Raw genomic sequence first — 21036 nt, forward strand, 5'->3', positions numbered from 1 at the left:
CTTAATTATGCTTAGAACGGCAGTTTAGGGCTCATAGGCATTAATTAAAATTTTAAAGTTTGGTAAGTTACTTCATAAGTCACAAGTTATGCACATTTTAAAATGGCAAAAATTTAATTTTTGGCCCAAAAATTAAAAAAGGAACGTTCTTAATCCACCATTAGGTGGTTGGTGCCTTCCTCATATTTACAAAGCAAAAATGAAAATAAGTTTATGAAAAAAATATATTTATACTTGATACAGACTTTTCCAGAAAACATGCAGACTTTCATTTGAAGCAATGTGGCTATCAGGCGTTTCGCATCTGGCGCGACTCTCGCACGTAAACAAAAAGACCCGGCCTTTTGAGGTTATGGTTATTTTAATAGGGTCTTATGGGACCATCGAATAAAGCTGACCCGGCCAAAATCGGTTCAGCCAGTTCTGAGAAAATCGTGTGGTTAAAAAATCATGTCTACACACATCCCCACAGACATTTGTTCAGAATTTGATTCTGAATCGATAGGTATACGTGAAGGTATATCTAGAAAGTATATTTAAGAAGTTCAATTTTCGAGTGAATTTATAGCCTTGCCTCAGTGAGGTGAGGAAGGCAAAACAATGAGATCAGAATGATAATGCTGAATACCATTTGGACTATTAGTTTCTGGGAGATTGTTTGCGAGTTTGTTTATTTGATGTAGTCTAATGCGTCCTTAAGTATGACCCCTAAACTAAGCCAAAGTGATTTAGAATTGCAAAATCCAAGAAGGCGCCCAAAATGGCGGGGATGAAATATTGGAAAAATGCATTTTTTTTTTAACTCGAACTCAGAACTCAAATTTGATGTTAAAAGTAAGAAAATGTCAGAAACGAAAAGTCCAATTTTCAATGTTCCTTAGAGGATTTCATAGGATTTTTTGCTATTTTTTTTAATGCTTTATTATAAGGCCGTTGCAATTATTTTTCAAAGTTTATGTCGCCATCCCCTTCAAAATTTTCAGGGGCAAATTTTTTTTTTCAAAAAATTCCAGCATTTTTATGAAGGTAAAACTGAAAACAATCTAAAATGCTCGCAATAACTTTTTTTTTCGCAATTTTTTTTTTTGTAACTTACTTTGATATTTTGGAAACTAGTGGGTGCAAAACAAATGGACAGCTGTATAATGCATTTTAAAACACTTTTTTTCATTCAAATGTTGAAACCAAGGCTCTTGAATTCATTTTTTAAACTTTTTTATTTTTTTAAGGAGGTATTAGACTACGGCAACAAACTTGCCTATTTTGACAGTTCGTCTACGTCAGGGGTGCCCAAAGTATGGCCCGCGGGCCAAACGTGGCCCGCGAGATGATATTTTGTGGCCCGCGGACCCATTTTGAATGATCATGTAAAATTATCCGTTGACCACTTGTAAAGTGATTTTATACTTTTTCAAAATTATGGTTTATTTTAAGCTTTTATATGCTGATCTTTTATATTTTTCTGTAAATAAAAATAAACTTATGATTTATCGATATTTTGATCCCCACTTTAGGATACAAATAATTTGTTCAAAATATTTTATAATTAAAAAAATTTCACACGTTTCAATGTGAGTGAAACTTGTAAATATCGTCAAAACTTTCATCAAACATTTTTAGAAATACAAAAAAAAACGTTCAAGTTTGACTTAGGTAGAATTCTGTAATAGTTGCAAAAATAAAAGTTTTCTTTAGTAATTTGCAAGTCATATTGACCCTTTTATGAACTGACCCTAAAACTTACATTGCACTTCCTTAGGGATTCGAACTCATTACAGTTAGATAACGAATCTGATTGACTATCAACTGATTCAGGCAGATAAAATGTGGAAATCGGAGGGTCAAGCTTGCAGCAAATATTTTACAAAGCTTTCGTCGATCAACCCACCCCTCCACCATTATAAAAAAAATTGACTCGAAAAACTAGGAGTAAAAGTATATTTTCAAAAAACTTAAAAAAATTAAATTTAAGTGCATTCAGCTGAAATAAATTAAATATGCATTCCTTTGCATTTAAAAACATTTGAGCATATTTGGGTTTATTAAAAATAATTTGAATTTTAGTGAATTTTCGATGAAATAAATAAATGTTGTGTCGCTTTTTTTTGAAAATAATGATTGCAGGTTAACTATACGGAAGCTTAAAACATTTTCTAAAAGTTTTTTTTTTTCATTGAAATGTTGAAATTCTGGATCTCAACGATTTTTAATTAGCCACAGTTAACTTATAGAAGAATTGTTCAACATGTCTTGTCTTGAAAACACAAGTACTTTCAGCTAAGAACTTTTTTTTTCAAATACCAGAAACAACAAAATCAACAATACCGATAGAAACCCGTTATTTTGTGGTTTCTATTATTTTGAAAAGACATTTTTTTTTATAACAGAAATGTAATCTTTAACATTAAAATAACGTAATTTTTTTTATCAACCTTTTTTTTTGTAAATTTGGCCCGCACGCTCATTCAAGCTTCATATTTGGCCCGGCCTTCAAAAACTTTGAGCACCCCTGGTCTACGTAACTTGTTCGCCATTTTTTTTTTTTGCAGATACGTCAGCTTGCATAAATTTTGTCTTGTTTGCGAGTTTGCCGCAAACTGTCAAACGCGAAAAAGTGCGAGTTTGTTTGCCATAGCGTAATAGCTCCTTCAGCCCAATTAGCAGAATATCAATTTTGTTTGCAATCGTCGTGGAACACATGTGCAAATCGGGGGTTTTTAAGGCGTAAGCGGATGTTTAGACGTAAAACGGGGATCTCTAGTGTACTTGGTGATTGTTTGCGAGAAGAAGCGCGACTGTCGGAGCCTCAGAAAAGAGCCAACTCCACGAGGGTGGGAGAGGGCATCAAGCAAGAGACTCTATTTTGCTGTTGCACATTTGTCTACACCAGAAAATTTGGAAATTTGTTTACATTAGCTGGCTCTAGCTAAGTATGTGCGAATTATTTTGAGATTGTTTTTAAAGCACTTCACTCGTAACATCAAGACAAACTTGTTTTCCTCGAGTTGTGTGATTCACCTCGCAAAGTCATTGTCTGCAACTCTGAACAACCTTCCTCCGATGACTAATAACGGTGGCACTCTTTGTGGGTACTTGAACGACGTTGTTGTTTGCTCTGTTGATGTCGAGTGTATTTTCGAATGGCTGAATCGCTCGTGGATGGAGCGGTTCAACCATAAACAAAAGTCGAAAATTCAGCCGGGTTCTACTCTTGCACACAGTCGACACCTGCCGGCGGAACGTGGTGTCAACGCTCGGCAGGTTCTAATTTGGTGCGTCTCTACGATACTATATCTCGTTGAAGTGCCCTTACCTGCGTCAGTTCGCGCTTCGCCTCCTGGCTCGCCTGAGCCTTGTGAAGCTTGAAGATGTCCGCGAGATCCTTCTCGACGAAGACCGCCTTCAGGTGCTCCTCGCTGCGCTTGTTGATCGGCAGAAAGTCCAGCAGGCGCTGATCGAGGCCGCCCTTGCGCAGGATCGTCACCAGCTGGGCGGTGCCCTTCTCCTGCTTGAACGTGACAAACACCTCGACGAGGAACTCGAGCGCGAGCCCGTCCTTGGTCAGGTGCTCGTTGTTCAGCACGAGCAGCACATGGGGCGGAATGGACGCGTTCGCTGGAAGAAGGCGGATTGTTAGATTGGCGAAATTTCTACTAGTTTGTTGTTGTTCTGTCCTAGTCCTCATTGACATCGAATCCCATGTCCCCACCCGATTTAGAGGGGGGGAGGGGCAGCCGATGTAAGCAAAAGACTAGTTTTGATCTGGGCACCGTGCGCGCAGCGCAAAAACCTTCAATTTGTGGCGAATCTTCAAATATCCGGGGATCCTGGTGCCCTACCATCAGGGAAACGCGAGTTCAGAGTTGAAACTTACCGATCCACAGCGCCGTCATACGCGCCAGCTTGAGCCTTTCCAGTGGAGTGAAACCCTTGATGAAGATCAGCACCTTCTTCATTTCCTCCTCAAACATTTTCTCGAGGTACTTGTATCGGCGCATAAGCCGCGTAAAGATCTGCGAAGGTGAAATCGGAAATTTAGTTGAAATATCCTTAATTTAAGGGAAGAATCGATGTTGGAGTCCCAGAAAGGAGCCAACTCCACGAGGGTTGGAGCGGGCATCAAGCAAGAGACTCCGGTTTAATGTTGCACATTTGTCCACACCAGAAAATTTTGTATTTGTTACATTAGCTGGCTCTAGCTTAGTATGTGCAAATTTAGTTTTAAGAACAACTAGAAGTCGAACCTACCTGCTCATGGTTCCGCATCGATTCCATGTCTTCCGGTGCTGCGAATATACAGCAATCGGTACGTGGTTTCTCGCCATCTTGTGAGATAGATCCTCCGGGTACTGTTGAAAGAAGAAAACAAGTTACAATCCGACCTCCAAATAGCAATTCGTTGCAGAACTCACCAAGCAGTCCACCAGCGATTAGGATGTCGAATAATACTTCTCCGTAGCGACGATAGTCGAGTTTGTTTCCGCCAATGTCAAGAAACTTGGAAATTCCCTCTAAATCTTCAGCGGTTTCGAGACCTGCAATGACCGCGTCACGGAAGCCCGTGGGGTCATTCTTCTCTCTTTCATCTGTGAACATAAGAAGCAGAAGAAAACAAAGGTTAATCTAAGTTATGAACGAACGAATTCTGCCCCGAAACCAGACGACACCAAGCCAACAACCATAAATCTCCTTCCAGTGAGGAGCAGTCAGTAATAAAGTCGTCGTCTCGCACGCAGTGTCCCCCTTCGCCCACGCATTTCAACGTGGCTGCGTCAGCTGCTGCTGCTTCTGCAGTGACGCAACCAGGTCAAGGAGAGGGAAAGATGGGACAGTGTCGGCAGCAGGAGGATGACGTAAAACATTACAATAGAGCACTTGAAATGCTACCTATTAAAGATACAGCGTGTTCTTAAATTTGGTCTTAAACAAGATTACAAGATTAATTTGATAAAAGAATATAAAAAAATCTTCATTTTATCTTGAATACGCTTCTTATGCATTGGTTTTGAAAAAAAAAAACCATGAAGTTTGACATGCATCTTGCCCTTGTTACTGGACCAAGAGGCCAATGGTTATAAAACCAGAAACTTTACAACTAAGTCGTGACGACGCGCGTGGATCCGCAAAAAAGTGCTAGAAGATTCTGGAATTTATTGAAAAAAAGTGTCACGTCGTGGCCTTGGAAGTTGGACCTTCAGTCGTGTGCTATTTGTGAGGAGATCGGTGGGCGAAACGCGCGAGAATCCGCGAGGAAGTAGTGGAAGTTTCTTGAATTTATTGATAGAAGGCGCGTTGTCGTGTATATGTTGAATTGCTGTAGTTGAGCCGGTTGTTCGCGGTTCGGACTGGACAAATTCGTGGTGAAGTTTGTTGCAAATAAATCGTGCGTTTAGAGTTTCATGAAATCGATTGAAGCAGTCCAGTGTATCAGCACTATTTGAGGTTTACATGATAATTAATAATACGCTACTTAAAATTTCATTTCGTTTTAAAAGTTCTTCATATAGCATCGTTGCTCGGATGGCACGCCGACGGTAAGGAGTAAAAAAAATACGGGATTGAGTATATCATTAAGTCCTTCTCGTAGCGTCGAAGGTCGGAAGCGAACGATTATGTTTCACTTTCTGATCATATCATCTACCAATAATGAATCGTTGATTGAAAGGCACGCCGTCGGTTTAGATCGTTTTTGTTATTGTTTTAATTTCATTACAATCGGTTACGTGGTGTCCTGTTTTCATTTAGTTTATATTCGTTGATCGTAATAATTTGTTCCAACTAACAGTTTAAGTATTAACTCATTAAATTGTCGATGAAGAGTAAAGCCTCTTTTATTTACTATTTTGTAAATTTGCTCGCGTTATCTAAATTGTACAAACAGTACAAATATACTGATATGCCCAGCCCATAGCACTACTGCTCGGTTGGCACGCGTTCGATTAAAAACTTTTAAATAATCAATTATTCCTCTTTCCGCAGCCGGCTGCCTAAGATTTAAAAAAAATCGACGATAAACAAAATGCTCATGGTCACATCACCTACCACAGTGAATCCTGACCTCATACCCATCTACTGAACCCCCTCAAAACTCATGTGATACTTTGTCGAAGATGCAGTCGATTGGACGGTCTCTATCACTAAGTATCGGACTAACATTCCCATCCACTTCCCCGTGACCCTACCACTGGTCGTGGCCGGCGCCGGTATTGATCAGCATGATAGGGGCCTTTGAAAAGTTGCGAAGCGAGGAAAGATAGCTCCCACTCATCTTCCACGGCTCGTGGATGTAACTTCTGGAGGTCCTGGTCAATAATGGTGTCATCCATAAAGTATGTCATCCATAAAGTATGTCTTGGGGAGGGGGGGGGAGGGGGGTTGCATTAGGAATACCACCTGATTAAATCAACATTAGGAATACCACCTGATTCGATTCCTTAGACAAAACTAAGCAACTGTGAAAATTTTAAGCAAAATAGGATAAGGTTTAAGGCAAGGGTCCTGATTGCTCAAAATCAACCACTCCATTCGCGAGCACAAATAGCAGGCGACGCGATACTGCCCTGATGAATTCCTACCGTTTGTCACTCTATCACCATTCGCTCCCGAACACTCTCTTTTCTACTTTTCTCTCTCTCTGATCGGCTCAGTCTCCGAACGGCTCGTGCAAGCCGATCGTCTCCGATCACTCTGAACTGATAACAATTTTTCTCTGATGCGCTGCGTTATACTCATTGATTTGGGTTGCCTAAAATCAATGTTATCACTTAAATTGTGCATTTATTTTGATTTTATAACATTATAGACACCATTCAAAGAAACTTCCACCAAGAAAAAATCAAATTGATGGTAAACTGAGGGCGTGAAGACAAAAAGACTGCCGCGCTGGCATTTTGTGAGAGTGGCTCTTCGCTGAGCATGGTAGTGTGTGAGTGTCGTCGAGCGACGGAGTAGGCAAATATTTTCACGATGTATTTGTTCGCTGAGTGAACAGTTCGGGTCACTCGCTGGCTGCTTGCGAGACTCATTCGCTCATGAATGCTAGCGGGTTGGAATAGGCAAGAAAACCGTGACGTAGCAAATGAACTCAAAGAACTCAGTATTCATTTTGTGAGTGCCATTTGAGTGGTTTGACAGGTGTCAAATCGGGACTTAGCATTTTTTTTGAATTTGAATTTGCTTCCGATTACGCGAAACGTCATAATCCGAGTTTTTTTCGTATTAGTGCCCGTGTGCTTGTCCGTGCTTCTGGCCGTGTTCGTGTACGTGCACCTGACCACGTAGTTACCTGTTCCTGGTCGTTCCCGTGGCCGTGCTCTAGGCCGTGTCCTTGTCCGGACTCCTGCCCGTGTTCGTGCCCGTGCTTCTGGCCGTTTTCGTGTCTCTGGCCGCGTGGGTGTCTGTTCCTGGCCATTCCCGTGGCCGTGTCCTTGCCCCGTGACCAGGAGTGTTTGTGTCCATGCGAAACGGAACATCCGGAACAAAATTATTATTTTAATTGCTAAGTGCCGGGACTGACACCTGTCAAAAAAGTTCATTCGGTTGTTTACCTTTGAGGTTAAGTTCCGAGCTTTTCTCCTTTATAGGCGACGAATGGATAGGCGATGAGTGAGAGGTTTCTGTTCATTGAACCGAAAATCAGGACCCTTGGTTTAAGGGCAACCCTGGATAGTTAAAGCTGGTAAAAATAAATAATTCTATGCTAAAACGTCATTATTTTTTTTTGCAATTTCAATATTGTTTTAATGTTTTTAAAGTTTTTCCATATTTAGCTTTCAAGCTTTATCGTAATTTACCCATACTCACAAAAAGTTCAAACATTTGGAAATAAAATACTTGAAATGGTTCAATGAATTTAGTTAAACTATCTCTGTTTAATTTGCAATACAGTCTAGACTCAATTATCCGAAGTTCGATTATCCAAAGGTTAGTATGGGACTTCGGAATCAAGAACAAAAAAAATGTTTTTCGTTTTTTCCTTTTTCTTGATTGAAACATCAAATTCGAGCTGTGCGACCCCGTTTAGTAAAATTTGAGTTTTTGATTGCTTATTAAGAAATAAAATGCATTTTTTAATATAACATCACCGCCATTTTGGCAATCATTTTAGCGTAGTTTAGTGACATTTCGACGGTAACATTTCAAAAGGCATCATGTACATTTTGACACTTTCTGGGTTATTGCATATTCTGAAAGTACTCCTAATAAGCTACCTCTCCACCAAAAATGAGCAAAAGTTACTTCAGTAAAGTCTGTTTAATCATGATTTTAAATAAAGTAACATAAACAAAATCTCTGCAATCAACAGTCCCTGTTTATATAGCCCTGTCAACCTGTCAAACAAAAGGCTACATAAACCTCGTGACGAAAAAAAAGCAACAAGAAAAAAGCGCCATGTACATTCGGCGAAGAAAAACGAATCATAACAAAGCGCCCCCCTCAGTGACAGCAGGGTGATATCGACGTTGGTGATTTCAAAAGAAGTTATGTTTGTTTTTCTCAAATAAAATTACGGAAATAATGTTTTATTGAATATGGATGATCAAGTATCAACAAAAGCAACGTTTTTCATCGTTTGTTATCATTAGAACATCTTATTTTGCTTTTATATAAAAATGGTAATTGAAAATGGATGCTCAACATTCAAATGCGTTTTTCTCAAAACGCATGGTTTGTACATGATGCTTTTTGAAATGTTGGCGTCGATTTGTCAGAGGCCTTCGGATTAGAGAGCCTGGATCTTATTAGAGAACGGACATCTCAAACCAAAAGTACCAATCGAAGCACGAGAACTGTCAAACGGAGGTACCAAACGAGCATAAGACAAAGGATTTTGCTCGATTGGTACCTCCGTTTGACAGTTCTCGTGCTTCGAGTGGTACTTTTGGTTTGAGATGTCCGTTCTCTAATAAGATCCAGGCTCTCTACTTCGGATAATCGAGTCTGGACTGAATGCTTAACTGCGATCGCGATCCCCGATTTAAAACTCTGAAGCAAATTAAATTTTCATTGTTTTTTTCAGAGATATGTAATAATTCTATAAATGAGAGGAAGGCACCAAGTAACGTTTTTAGGAATTATGTAACGTTTTTATTAGCTTTTCATTACTTTTGTTGTTTTTTTTAAGTTAGATGGTTTCTCTTATTTGATTAACAAAAATTAATAAAAATCAGTTGATTCATAAAAAATATGTAAATCTGGAAAAAAAAGGATTGTTAATGTATCAAATAGAAGTTTCATTCTCAAATAGATTGAAATAGTGAAAGAAACCTTAAATTTTATTTGGAAATTGAACAAAATATTAGATAACTTTAAAACAAGTTTGCTTGAAATTCCCAACTTTTTGAAAAAAAAAAATCACAAATTTTCGATTTTTTGGCAGATTTTGGCGAATTCTCGACTTTTCTCGATTTCCCGACTTGAGTGGCCACCCTGTAATATCATTTTCTAGACAAATGTGAGATGCTCCGATTCGATTCGAAATTTGTTCATTTTATCATTTGTTGTTTTCTCTTTAGCTTTCAACAAAAGCAACACAGTTTAGCTTTCGTAACAATTCAACTAAAAACGTACAGCTTATACAATAGAGTGTAACAAAAATGACTTTTTGGCGGGCATTCAAGGGTTTGTTCCGGTGGGCATACTAAGCCCAAATCCAAAATATGAGCTTGATTGGACGTAACAGGAGCTGGCGCTCCGCCCTTCAATTTTAAATGGGATTTAACCCGTAAAAAAAGATTTTTTCAAAAATGTCACTTTTTGAGGCATTTTGGCCACCAATGCGTTTACCAAAAACATCACTGGCGTGTAGGCCAGATCCTTGCGCATCTTTTGGTGTATATAACATTGACATTTGGAGCACCCTGGAGCTCGGTACAGGCCTTCAAAGTTTGGCATTTTTTCGAAAAATCGGCCCCGGCAAAATCAAATGGCGTCTAGGGCGTCGCGAGGCGCGACGCATATCTTTTTTGCCGGGACCGATTTTTTGAAAAAATGCCAAACTTTGAAGGCCTGTACCGAGCTCCAGGGTGCTCCAAATGTCAATGTTATATTCGGCAGATTTTTCGATCCCAAAAATCTGTACATACAGATTTTTGAAAAATGATTTTATTTAAAATTTCAACAATTCAGTAATTAAATTATGTTTTAATATAATTAAAAAGCTTAAATCTGCTGTTAAATTTTTTAAAATTTCTTCTATGGCTTCGATTTTGATATGATGCAGATAAAATACAGATTTATATTTAAGAAAATACAGATCTCTCTTAAAATAATCTGGCAACGTTGCCTGGAATGCATAAAATTGGCCACCGAAATAGCGCTTCTCTAGCACGGATGTGAACTTCAAGTACCTAATGTGCGTGACATTTTAATTCTAGGGGGTCTCGATAAACTTAACAAGCATGAACTACGTTATTCAGCGCCATTCTGGTTATGTCACGCACAAGCATTCGCTCAGAATTTGATGGTGAGTACTGGACTTTTTTCGTCAGTCGATGAATTTTGGCTATGGCCTTGGAAAACTCACCTTGCAATCGAATTTCAAAATTCCTACCAACCAGACTACCGTCTCCTATCTAGCTGATAAGACACAATTGACATTCGGTACTCGTGCTCCCTTCTCCAACCCACTCAAACTTCACCATATGGCCCCGGTCGCACGTGGACGACACAAGTTATATATTTTTTTGTTGCGCTGACGTTCGCAAGTAACTCACCCACCACACCCACGTGTTACGTGACGCAGACGGTTTCCATGGCCGGGGGGAGAAGGGAAAATCAGTTCGTTCCACGTGTCTCCACAAGAAACTGGAGAGAAGATGTAACACCAAGCTGGTGGTAGGGTGGGAAAAGTTTGCAATCACATTCCACTTGTTTGCAGACGAAGCTCGATATCTGCGTTGGTTGCCGACTGTGGCGGCCACGTGCACGAAATTGAGTTAGATCTAATCTTGACGAGAAGTTGTCAAAATGTCAAACGGGATGACGTCGTTATCAGACTTCAGGGAAATTTCGCAAACAATAACCAATCCATACAAAGAGAGTCACAAAACGCGCGTCAGCTAGTGAGTGGACTGTCCGTCTCTTATTCAACCCTGATCGCCATTGAATGAGAAAGTCGCAATCCAAGCGGGTGTAAGCGGCGGTGTTCTGATCTTAGCACTGTGAAAACGTAGCCGATCCCAGGGGTTACGGGATGCTCCGGTAGACTGGAAGTGCTGAATGGTTCGACGCCGACCTTTTGAGATCTTTGTATGAATTTGGTTACGAGAGTTCGATATAATTGTAGCGAGGCTGCGTGTTACGCTCGAGCATCGAGGTTGGCTCGTGTAACATAGCTAAGCACAGGCTTGATACACAGGTTTGCTCTGACAGTTTCCCAACCGAGTTACCGGGGATAACCACGCAAGGAACTAGGGGTTGATGTTCAATACGTGGACCACGACTGTCGTTTGCCACAAGTAGTTGTTCCAATCCGGGGAGTTGTACTGCTGCTGTTCCTCTCTTATTCAACCCTGATCGCCATTGGTGAGAAAGTCGCAATCCAAGCGGGTGTAAGCGATGGTTGTTCTTAGCACGGTGAAAACGTAGCGACCCCTGTGGTTTGTAAGGGATCCTACGGTAGACTAAACGTGCTGTATAGTAAGTTCTCTCCGGATTGGACACGACGCTTGTGGATTGAGTTTGATCGTCTCGTAGCAGCTGTTTTTACAGAGTTTGTTCTTTCGCAAGTCTTGCAGACTGTTGAACGACCCTCGCGGTGCGGGTTCGGACGAGTCGTTCAACGCGAAAGGTTTTAATCTCAGCAAGGTGAAAACGTACCCTTCTAGGGATCGCGGAAGGGTACGGTAGAATTTGCTGATTTAAGAACGAGCTACGCGACGATCAAACAGATGTTTCTTGAGGTTTGCAGATGTTCAGCGGCGTCGGGCATCGCCAGCTCGTCAGAGATTCAACGAAACCAGGCGGGAAAGGGCCCTCCACGCGCCAAAGCTTACTGTCCCATAAGTTTCAGTAATGCTACAGACTGATGAACCGTAACACACTAGTCGTTATGGATTTCGCGCAAACTGGGTCGTAAACAAGGTCAAAACAGCGCGATAACGAGGGCAGGTGAGGGATGAAACGACCGACCCTCCCTCCCCTTTGAATATTGATTGAATTTGCAATAATGCTGTCGCGCCGCGATGCAGCTGGTGTCAAGTGTAGAGAAAAAATGGCTTCGACCTGCACCAACAGACGCCGTGTTCAGCAATACAAGGATAGAAGAGTCGTGCCAAATACAGCGAAGGCAGAAAGAGGTCAACCGCGCGCTGGTGCATTCATAATAAATGCTACAGTCGTGCAAAACTACATCCGGAAGTGGGGGGTTTTCTGCGCTGGTTGTTTTTTTGCGCAACGACAACCTGATTCTGGGCGGCCTCCAACCGATTTGCAAAGCGGATTAATTTGCCCACTTCTAGTACGGAGTTTACTGAAGAAAGGTTTGTATCTTTGCAATGTTAAACGAACCTGTTGGTTGGTGTCTTGGGTTCGTTCGCTCACACTTTACGATTATGTCTGTGACAAAACTACTTTGACTTTTTGATTGCGTCGTCGGTCAACTTACCCCTTTTCCTGGTCTTGATGCGTTGACCTGATAGTACTGGTCTTTCGGCTTTCTGACTCATACAACAAATTACTGTGGCAGCAGCAGCAGCAGCACGGATTCCGATTGATGAAAAAAAGAGAAAAAGAACAAATCAAATCATTTCAGCAAATAAAAGCACGTCGTCGTCGTCTTCTTGCGAGGAAAGGTTAAACGTTCACGTGAAGGCCACGCTGCCACCTTGGACGGGGTGGGAGCTTCGTGAAAAAAAAGAATAGGAGTTGAGAGTGAGGGGGAATGAAATATACTCAAACAACTAAAGGAAAGAAAGAAAAGGAGAGGGCGAAAGTCTGTCCCGTTTGTACACTCGTGTTTCAGCTTCATTGACCTACTTTTTGGGGGATGTGTGATGGTGCGCGCCGCGCTAGCGAAGTCACCCTCGAGAGTTGAATAATTCAGCGGGTTGTTCATTTTGGTGAGAACAATTCCAGGTTGGACACATCAATCTGTCTTTCGTTTTAATTGCTATTGACGTAATGTAGCGAGGCTGCGTGTTACGCTCGAGCATCGAGGTTGGCTCGTGTAACATAGCTAAGCACAGGCTTGTACAGGTTTGCTCTGACAGTTTCCCAACCGAGTTATCGGGGATAACCACGCAAGGAACTGGGGGGTGTAGATGTTCAATACGTGGACCACGACTGTCATAATTTGATTGAGATGTTTATCAACGTGGAATTATTCTCACCCTTTTAAGGTGACGACTCTTCCCCCAAAACACCAGGCATTTGTGTAGGGTCACTTCGCATAGACGCCCTTGCTGCCATCACATCACTAAAACAGGGTGGCCAACCGAGTTCAATTTATAGCCATCCTACATAAATATTTCATTAGTAAAAGTTGTTCTTTTTTCAACAAATTACTTCATTTCAAGACTGTTTTATCACAAGCAGCAAGACACTGCCTCCAAATTGCATGTTTCATAAGGCTGGTACAAATTTTATTGAAAAATTTAGTCTCCCTCTCCGCTCTCATAACGTTAAAAAAACAAATGTTTAATGGAAATTTGATTGAACTGAAGTAAATTTGAATTGCATTCCTCTGCGTTTATATTTATATTTGAAATGTTTTGGTAAATAAGTTGTTTTTTTTTTTGTTAATTTTAGTGAATTTTTTGTCAATTCATACATTTTTTGAAAACTAATAAGTTATGTGGGAAATATGTGGGCGACTGAATAACAAAATTGATGTTTTCTCCTCTCCCCCGAAGCACCACAAATTTGCAGTGTAGGGACACATCGCATAGACGCCCTTGCTACCATGACATCATTAAGCCGCAGGGTGGCCACCGAATTCGATTTACAAATTCTCGGGTTTCTCCCGAGATCAGAGGGATTTTTTCCAGAAAATTTTCACATTAACTTACTATGAAGCAAACAAAGCAAAATGTACACAGGCTGACGTGATTTTTATCAGATTTCGAGTTTATAATAACCCAAAAACGATGGAAAAGACAACTTTTGAAACTCAAATTATTAATTTAATAAAACTTGCAATACAGGGTTGTTACGGAAGAGTCGAAAAAAAAATCCGCGCCGACCTAAAATCCGAAACCGCGCAAAATCCACGCGATGTAAAAAAATATCGCGACCAACATTTAAGAAATTTTATTTTTTTATGAAGAAAAACTAATTCAGAAAGTATTTGATTAAAAAAACAAAAACTCGTTTCATGGTTAAAGGCTAAAAAAGAATGAAAGCAATAAACCCATTTAAAAAAAAATCCTCAAGCAGGGGTTGTGATGGATCGACATTTTTTGTGACAGTTGATTGAGTTCTTCTCTCATTTTCGCTACGTCTGCCTGACCTAGACATTCTGCTTTCGCTCAAACACACACAAATAAATGAGCGCCACACAAAGTCACTCAAATGCTCAATTGACTCTCTCCCGAAATTCATTCGCGTATCACTAGTTCGTTTGACATTTGATCGGAATTTCGATCAATTTTGCAATGATAGCTATCAATCGACAGCTCTTTTTCTCTATCACTGACTGTTGCTAGTGGAGTGCCCGGCGGATAATCTAAGGCAGATTTTTTTGAATTTTGAGCTCGGTTTTGAGTTTGATTTTTTTTGCTCGAATTGGAAATTGTCCGCGCGCCTAGGGACTATCCATAAATCACGTGGACAGTTTTTTTTTTGAAATGTCAGACCCCTCCCCTCCTTCCTCTCGAGGAAAATTACAAAACAAATCCTTGGGAGCGTTCTTTTATTACGTAACGCAGTTGGGGGGAGGGGGGGGGGGTCGGATGCTGTGTTACGCTCCATACAAAATTTAAAAAAAAAAGTATGGACATTTTGTTGGGATGGGGGGATGGTGGTCCAAAATTCCAGTTTTTTTTGCGTTACGTAATAAAAAACGCTCCCCTTTTCGTATGGAGCGTGGACAATCGCTGAACCGCCCCCCCCCTCCCCCTCCCCCTAAGGTATCCACGTGGTATATCCAGGGTAACCACTCAAATTTCATTTTCAAATTCCCGACTTTTTCCCGACTTTTTTCCAGACTTTTCCAGAATGCTCAAATAATAGGCATTTCTTATCTAAAGAATGATTTCAAACATAAAACTTTCTATAAGAACAGTCAACTTTAACCAGCGAAAAAAACACAATGATTTAAAAAAAAAATCCAAATATAGGCATTTTTTGTAAATACAAAAACTAAACAATAAATAAAAAAACACTTCAAAAATGGAATTTCATTATTATTATTCAGAGTAGAAACACAAAAAATTAGTCTTTGAAAAAATAATCGAAAGTTCAACAATACTTATAACTTCCATGTTATTTTTTAAATTGGCTAACGTATAGTTTTTGATACTTCGTTTCAACTGAAAATGACAAAGAGATAAAGATAACTGAACTTAAAATAGCGTTCCTATTTTTTCAAAACTTCATCATCATTTTAAATCAAAGAATGATTGAAACATAATTACTGTTATTACTCATTCAAAGGATTTAGAAAAATGTCAAGGAATTCATCAAATTTAATTTTGTAATTTTTGATATTAAATTTTCTCATCAATTTTAATTTATCTAGTGGTCAGTATTGAACTGTTTTTTTTTTCAATGAAAATTAAGTTTGATATGATTTTATGTTTTCCCACTTATTTAAAGCAAAATAATTGAAGAAACAATTTTTTTTAAACAATTTTGCAATAAAAAAAAATTTCTTGGATTATTTTTTTTTTGCTTTTTATGTTTCCAAAACGTAAAAAAGTTTTTCAATTTTGGATTTTATTCGATATTTAGGTTTTCCGAAAACTGAAGATCAAGCTTTATCTATGGTAGGTAATTTACCCATACTCAAAAAAAAGTTCAAGGGCAACATTTGGAAAAAAATATTTTAAATTACTAAATGAATTTAGTTAAAAAATTAAAAATATTCACAAAAAAACCAATGCCAAACTCAAGTTGGAATCTGTTACCAAATATCAAATTATGTGACAAAATGAAATAGACTCATAATTCTAAGCTGGCCATTATGCTCTATTTTTATATTAGTTTTTCATTAACTTTACCTCTTGTCTGATGAACAAAAATTAAAGCGATCATTTGATTCATAAAAAAATATTATGAAAATCTGTGTCAAAGACTCCAATATTCAAGAAGATTTTGAATGCTTTTAACAGCTTTTCTATACTCAAATAGGGTATATGGCCCTATTTTGGACCTACTATGCAAAGCGTCAACATATTTCGCATAGTTCTCAGGAACGGTCTGACTAATTTGGCTCGTTTCAGGATTGTTTTGTGCCTTAATTTATGCTTAACAAAGTGTACTATTGAAAATTTAAAATAATTTAACCATTCCATTGTAATAAGCATTTCAAGTAAAACATTTTTGGATGCTTTTGGACTTATTGAATGTATTTTGGAGACATCGCTGAACCTATTTTGGACCCACACTCTGATTGGTTGAAATTTAGACAACTCGAATTGCGGCGTGCGGCGGCAACACGCACACTTACAAAAACTCGGTTTGATAAACCAAAGGGCCTATCCACGATTATAATTTGGAAAATATTTATTTCAGAAATTAAACAATTATGATGAAACAATGGATTTGAATTTGAAAACGTGTTTTAATCATATTGAATGGAAACTCACGCATCTTTAGCAGGTCTCTGTCCTATTTACAATTTGCATATTCTTATGACCTAATTGTTCAAGCATTAGAACATTAAAGACAACCCGTTATTACTCGCAATAAAAACACCTTATCTTAAATTAAATACAATCAAGAAATTTAAAAGGTAGATTATAGCTTTTAACTTGGTGTGAAACTTTCTCATCTGTCATGTTAAACTTTACAGTTGCTTGACAAAAAGTTTAACTACATGTTGCACTTTAAAAACAATGTAATATTTGAAAAAATCTTTGTTTGACTACCAGGGTGCCTTTGATAGTCATAGTTTGTCTTGTTAAAAGCAGATTTGAGGTTTTCAAACATTATTTTTACTTCGAACTTACCATCACTTATGTTGCTGATATAATTTTTAAGAAAATCATTTATGTTAATACTTAGTTAATTATGTTTATAAACTTTTCAATATGATACATATAAATTTTAGGTAATATTGTTAAAAATTCAGAACTTTGCCTGAAATTCGTTGAAACTAGTTTTGTTTATTAAATTATGGATTTGAATTACATGTATAACTGAATTTAAAGAATGAATCAAAAGTTTTCACATTTTATATAAAATTTGTTTTACTGGAAATGCCATTAAATTATGAGATTTTTTAAAGTTATGTTTCAAAAACAAATAATATTTAATAAAATTTTTTTACTTATTTTACCTTTTCCTAGTACCCTTTTCCTAGTAGAAGATTGTCCGAAGAATCCGAAAATGCATTCCGTTTTACGATTCAAAATCATGTTCATTGAAAAAATCATGACACGTTGAGAAGATGAAAACAATGCTATTTATCAACCTTTTCTTAGTTGTAGTTAACTAACTTTTTAAACTTTTCAAAATTTCATGAAAAGTACTTTGAGCACTTCTCTACCACGGTCAGTATGATTCCATACCATTCCGTACGTATTCAATTTTTACTCTTCATTTTGCGGAAAAATATCAAACCTATGAAAGTCACCCCGGCTATATGTCTCAAATCATAAAATCCATAATGTTAACATTGCATTAACCTCTTATGCTTATTTTTTTCGAAGATTTTTATTTTTCTAGCTGATTTAATTGTGTTTCTAACATGATTGACACGGTAAAATTTAAAAGTGTAATTTATTATAAACCAACGCTGCCAATTGTGAAAAAAATCGTTATACCTGTATTTTTTAAAATTATACAGCAATTCCCCACGAAAACAGCATGGAAATAAACAAAAGTGCACGGATCGGGCTCAAAATTTTTGTGGGGGTTCCCTGGCCGAAATAATTAGACCCTTATTTTTTTGTTTGACCTTTAGGGTGACCTAAGCCGTGTTAGGGTGGTCTGAAAAATGGCAATTTTCGTCGATTTTCGCAAAAACCACTTTTTTCAAAAAAATCATAACTCCTCGCCATTTCAACCGATTTCAATTGTCTTATACGCAAATGAAAGGTGATAAGTTGGCCTATCAAAGAAAAATAATAAAAAGTTTCAAGAATCTAGCCTTACATATGAAAAAGTCGAATGAAACTTTAAAATGCCGTTTTGACGGTGTCTGGACCAAAGAGCCTATGTCTGGAAATATTTTTATCGGAATCCCCGAACATTTTAACATAACATACTAAAAAATGGGAGGAGTTCATCAACAGGATTCCGAGATATGATTTTTTGAAAATAAAATCCGCGTTTTTCGACGCGCCGCGCGCAAAAATACAAAAATGGCAAAATCGGCAAAAAATCAACTTTTTCCACTAAAACTACGATAACTTAAAAATTTCAGCGATGACCTATACATGTCTGGATACCAGAAGTTGCGTCTTTCAATTACGAAAATTTTGGTACCCAGACATGTATAGGTCATCGCTGAAATTTTGTAAGTTATCGCAGTTTTAGTGGAAAAAGTTGATTTTTTGGCGATTTTGTCATTTTCGTGTTTTTGTGCGCGGCGCGTCGAAAAACACGGATTTTATTTTCAAAAAATCATATCTCAGAATCCTGTTAATGAACTCCTCCCATTTTTAGTATGTTATGTAAAAATGTCCGGGAATCCGATAAAAATATTTCCAGACATGGGCTCTTTGGTCCAGACACCGTTAAAACGGCATTTTAAAGTTTCATTCGACCTTTCATATGTTAGGCTTGATTTTGAAACTTTTATTATTTTTCTTTGATAGGCCAACTTATCACCTTTCATTGCGTATAAGACAATTGAAATCGGTTGAAATGGCGAGGAGTTATGATTTTGAAAAAGTGGTTTTGAAAAATCGACGAAAATGGCCATTTTCAGACCACCTAACACGGCGTAGGTCACCTAATGGCCAAACAAAAATACGGGTCTAATTATTTCGGCCAAGGATCCCAGAAAATTTTGAGCCCGATCCGTGCACTTTCCATGCTGTTTTCGTGATATATATAAATATGCAAAAATCATATATATTTTCCATATGCATATTTCTCTGATTAGTTAGCAATACGTCTTAAAAGCCATCACGATCTCCGACACATTTTTGATTTTTTTCTGAACCAAACCAAATTTTGTTTGTTTTCCAGTAAAGAGCATTTAAAAGACGTGCAGATGATAATTCAAAGCATTTTTATTTATAATTCGTAAATTGGTCGAGAACTAATTGAAAAATTGATTTGTTTACAACTAGCACTTAGGATCTTTTTAAAACTAACTCAAGATTTTTTTAAATTTAATTCATACGACTTTTTCAAAAACCACTCGTAAGCGATGTTGACAGCTCCTGTCACGGTGACAGCTGACGATTTAATGAACTAGACCCTTTAAGTTTTTCAATCATTTCCCCTTCAATTCCAACAGGGTAGCCAGTTTGCATTTTTTGAAGCAAAAATTAAAAATATATGCGGCTAAATTGGTGATAATGATGTTAAGACAAAAATAAATCAACATCAAATTCAAATTTTGGGATACTTTGCAATCGGTCCTAACAATCATCCAAATCTCTAGCATCAATTTGCATTTTTATCGTTTAAAAAACATATTTTCATTGTTTCTGTTAATCATTTGCTTTTTAAAGCTTCGATTTCATTCAAATAATTACAGTAAAGAAATTCAATTCAAAATATTTAATTAAAAAATTTCAATCAATTTCAATGAAATATCGAAATAAATTGATAAACAAAACTGGCAACACCTTGTTATGCATGTGTTGGTGATAGCCTTGAACCGACGGCAAAGTAGCTCCAAAAACTGATCCAACGCGGCTGATTTGAAAAAATATTTTGAAATGAGTTTTTTTCGATAATAGAATAGTTATTTCAATGGTTTAGTGACGGAAAACAAGAAAGAATTAAATAAGCAACAGTTACATTGCTCGGAAACCGGACGAAATTGCTTGGTGTCAGAGCAAAACAGAAAAAATCATCAAGGTGTCGCGAGCCAAATCTGATAAGCAACGAGGCTGGAATTTTTGGACCTAATCGATGTGCTAGGAAAATGAAAGGAAGTTCGAATGGCGTTGGAAAAAGTGGCTGAAAAAGAGGAAATAATCAAAAATGTTAACATTTTTGGAAGAGGTAAGATACAAAACGATCCTGCCTACACTTTCTGTTGGTTGGATTCAGTGAATTCGTACTTTAAAAGCCTGAACTACCTCGATTAATAAAAATAGGTCCAAAATAGGTACTAGGTCCAAAATAGGGTCATATACCCTATATTGAAATAGTGAAAAGAACCTTAAATTTAAAGTAAGTTACTAAAGCAGAAATGAGTGAATTCAATTTGAAAATTTTACAAAATTTTACAAAATTATTCAAGAGTTCAAAAATAATTTTCAATCAAGTATGCTCAGAATTCCCGACTTTTCCCGACTTTTTGACAAAAAATCATAAATTCCCGTCTTTTTCCCGATTTTTGGCGGATTTTGGCGAATTCCCGACTTATTCCCGACTTTCCCGATTTCCCGACTTGAGTGGCCACCCTGTATATCGATGGTCCCCTAGTTCAGCCGTCTGACGGGTCGAGGGGAGGGTGCAATAAACTAAAAAAATATAAATATTGAAATAACAAGCCATAGTTTCAGCATATTTTGTTTAGTTATGTTATTATTTTGTTTAGTTATGTTATAAAAACATTTTAGCATGGTTTTGGAACATCTGGGATGTTCTAGTCCATCCGAAACTTCCGGAAAATTTGTGCAACAGGCTTACCAAAGAATCAAGTCGAAACTTCAAATGTTTGACCACGGATATTACCCAGACTACTTCAGTGAGTGTGGCAGGCTACAGTACATTGTTCTAACAACTTATTGGGATAATGTGGGT

General features: G+C 37.9%; 1 protein-coding gene across 2 annotated transcripts in view; it reads right to left on the reverse strand.

The window, feature by feature from the left end:
* The window catches only part of LOC6039523 (protein krasavietz), a 29813-nt gene that overhangs the window by 3591 nt on the left and 5186 nt on the right, over positions 1-21036 (reverse strand). For both annotated transcript variants that reach the window (XM_001849072.2, XM_038258938.1), the window contains 5 exons: positions 12608-12679; positions 4413-4586; positions 4249-4349; positions 3875-4013; positions 3314-3615 (listed from right to left, as the gene is read on the reverse strand). In XM_001849072.2, the coding sequence (XP_001849124.1) occupies positions 3314-3615; positions 3875-4013; positions 4249-4349; positions 4413-4586; positions 12608-12668 (777 nt within the window). In that variant the 5' untranslated portion in view covers positions 12669-12679. The remainder of the gene's footprint in view (positions 1-3313; positions 3616-3874; positions 4014-4248; positions 4350-4412; positions 4587-12607; positions 12680-21036) is intronic.

The sequence above is a fragment of the Culex quinquefasciatus genome, chromosome 3 (assembly GCF_015732765.1).
Source record: "Culex quinquefasciatus strain JHB chromosome 3, VPISU_Cqui_1.0_pri_paternal, whole genome shotgun sequence".
NCBI classification, from domain to species: domain Eukaryota; kingdom Metazoa; phylum Arthropoda; class Insecta; order Diptera; family Culicidae; genus Culex; species Culex quinquefasciatus.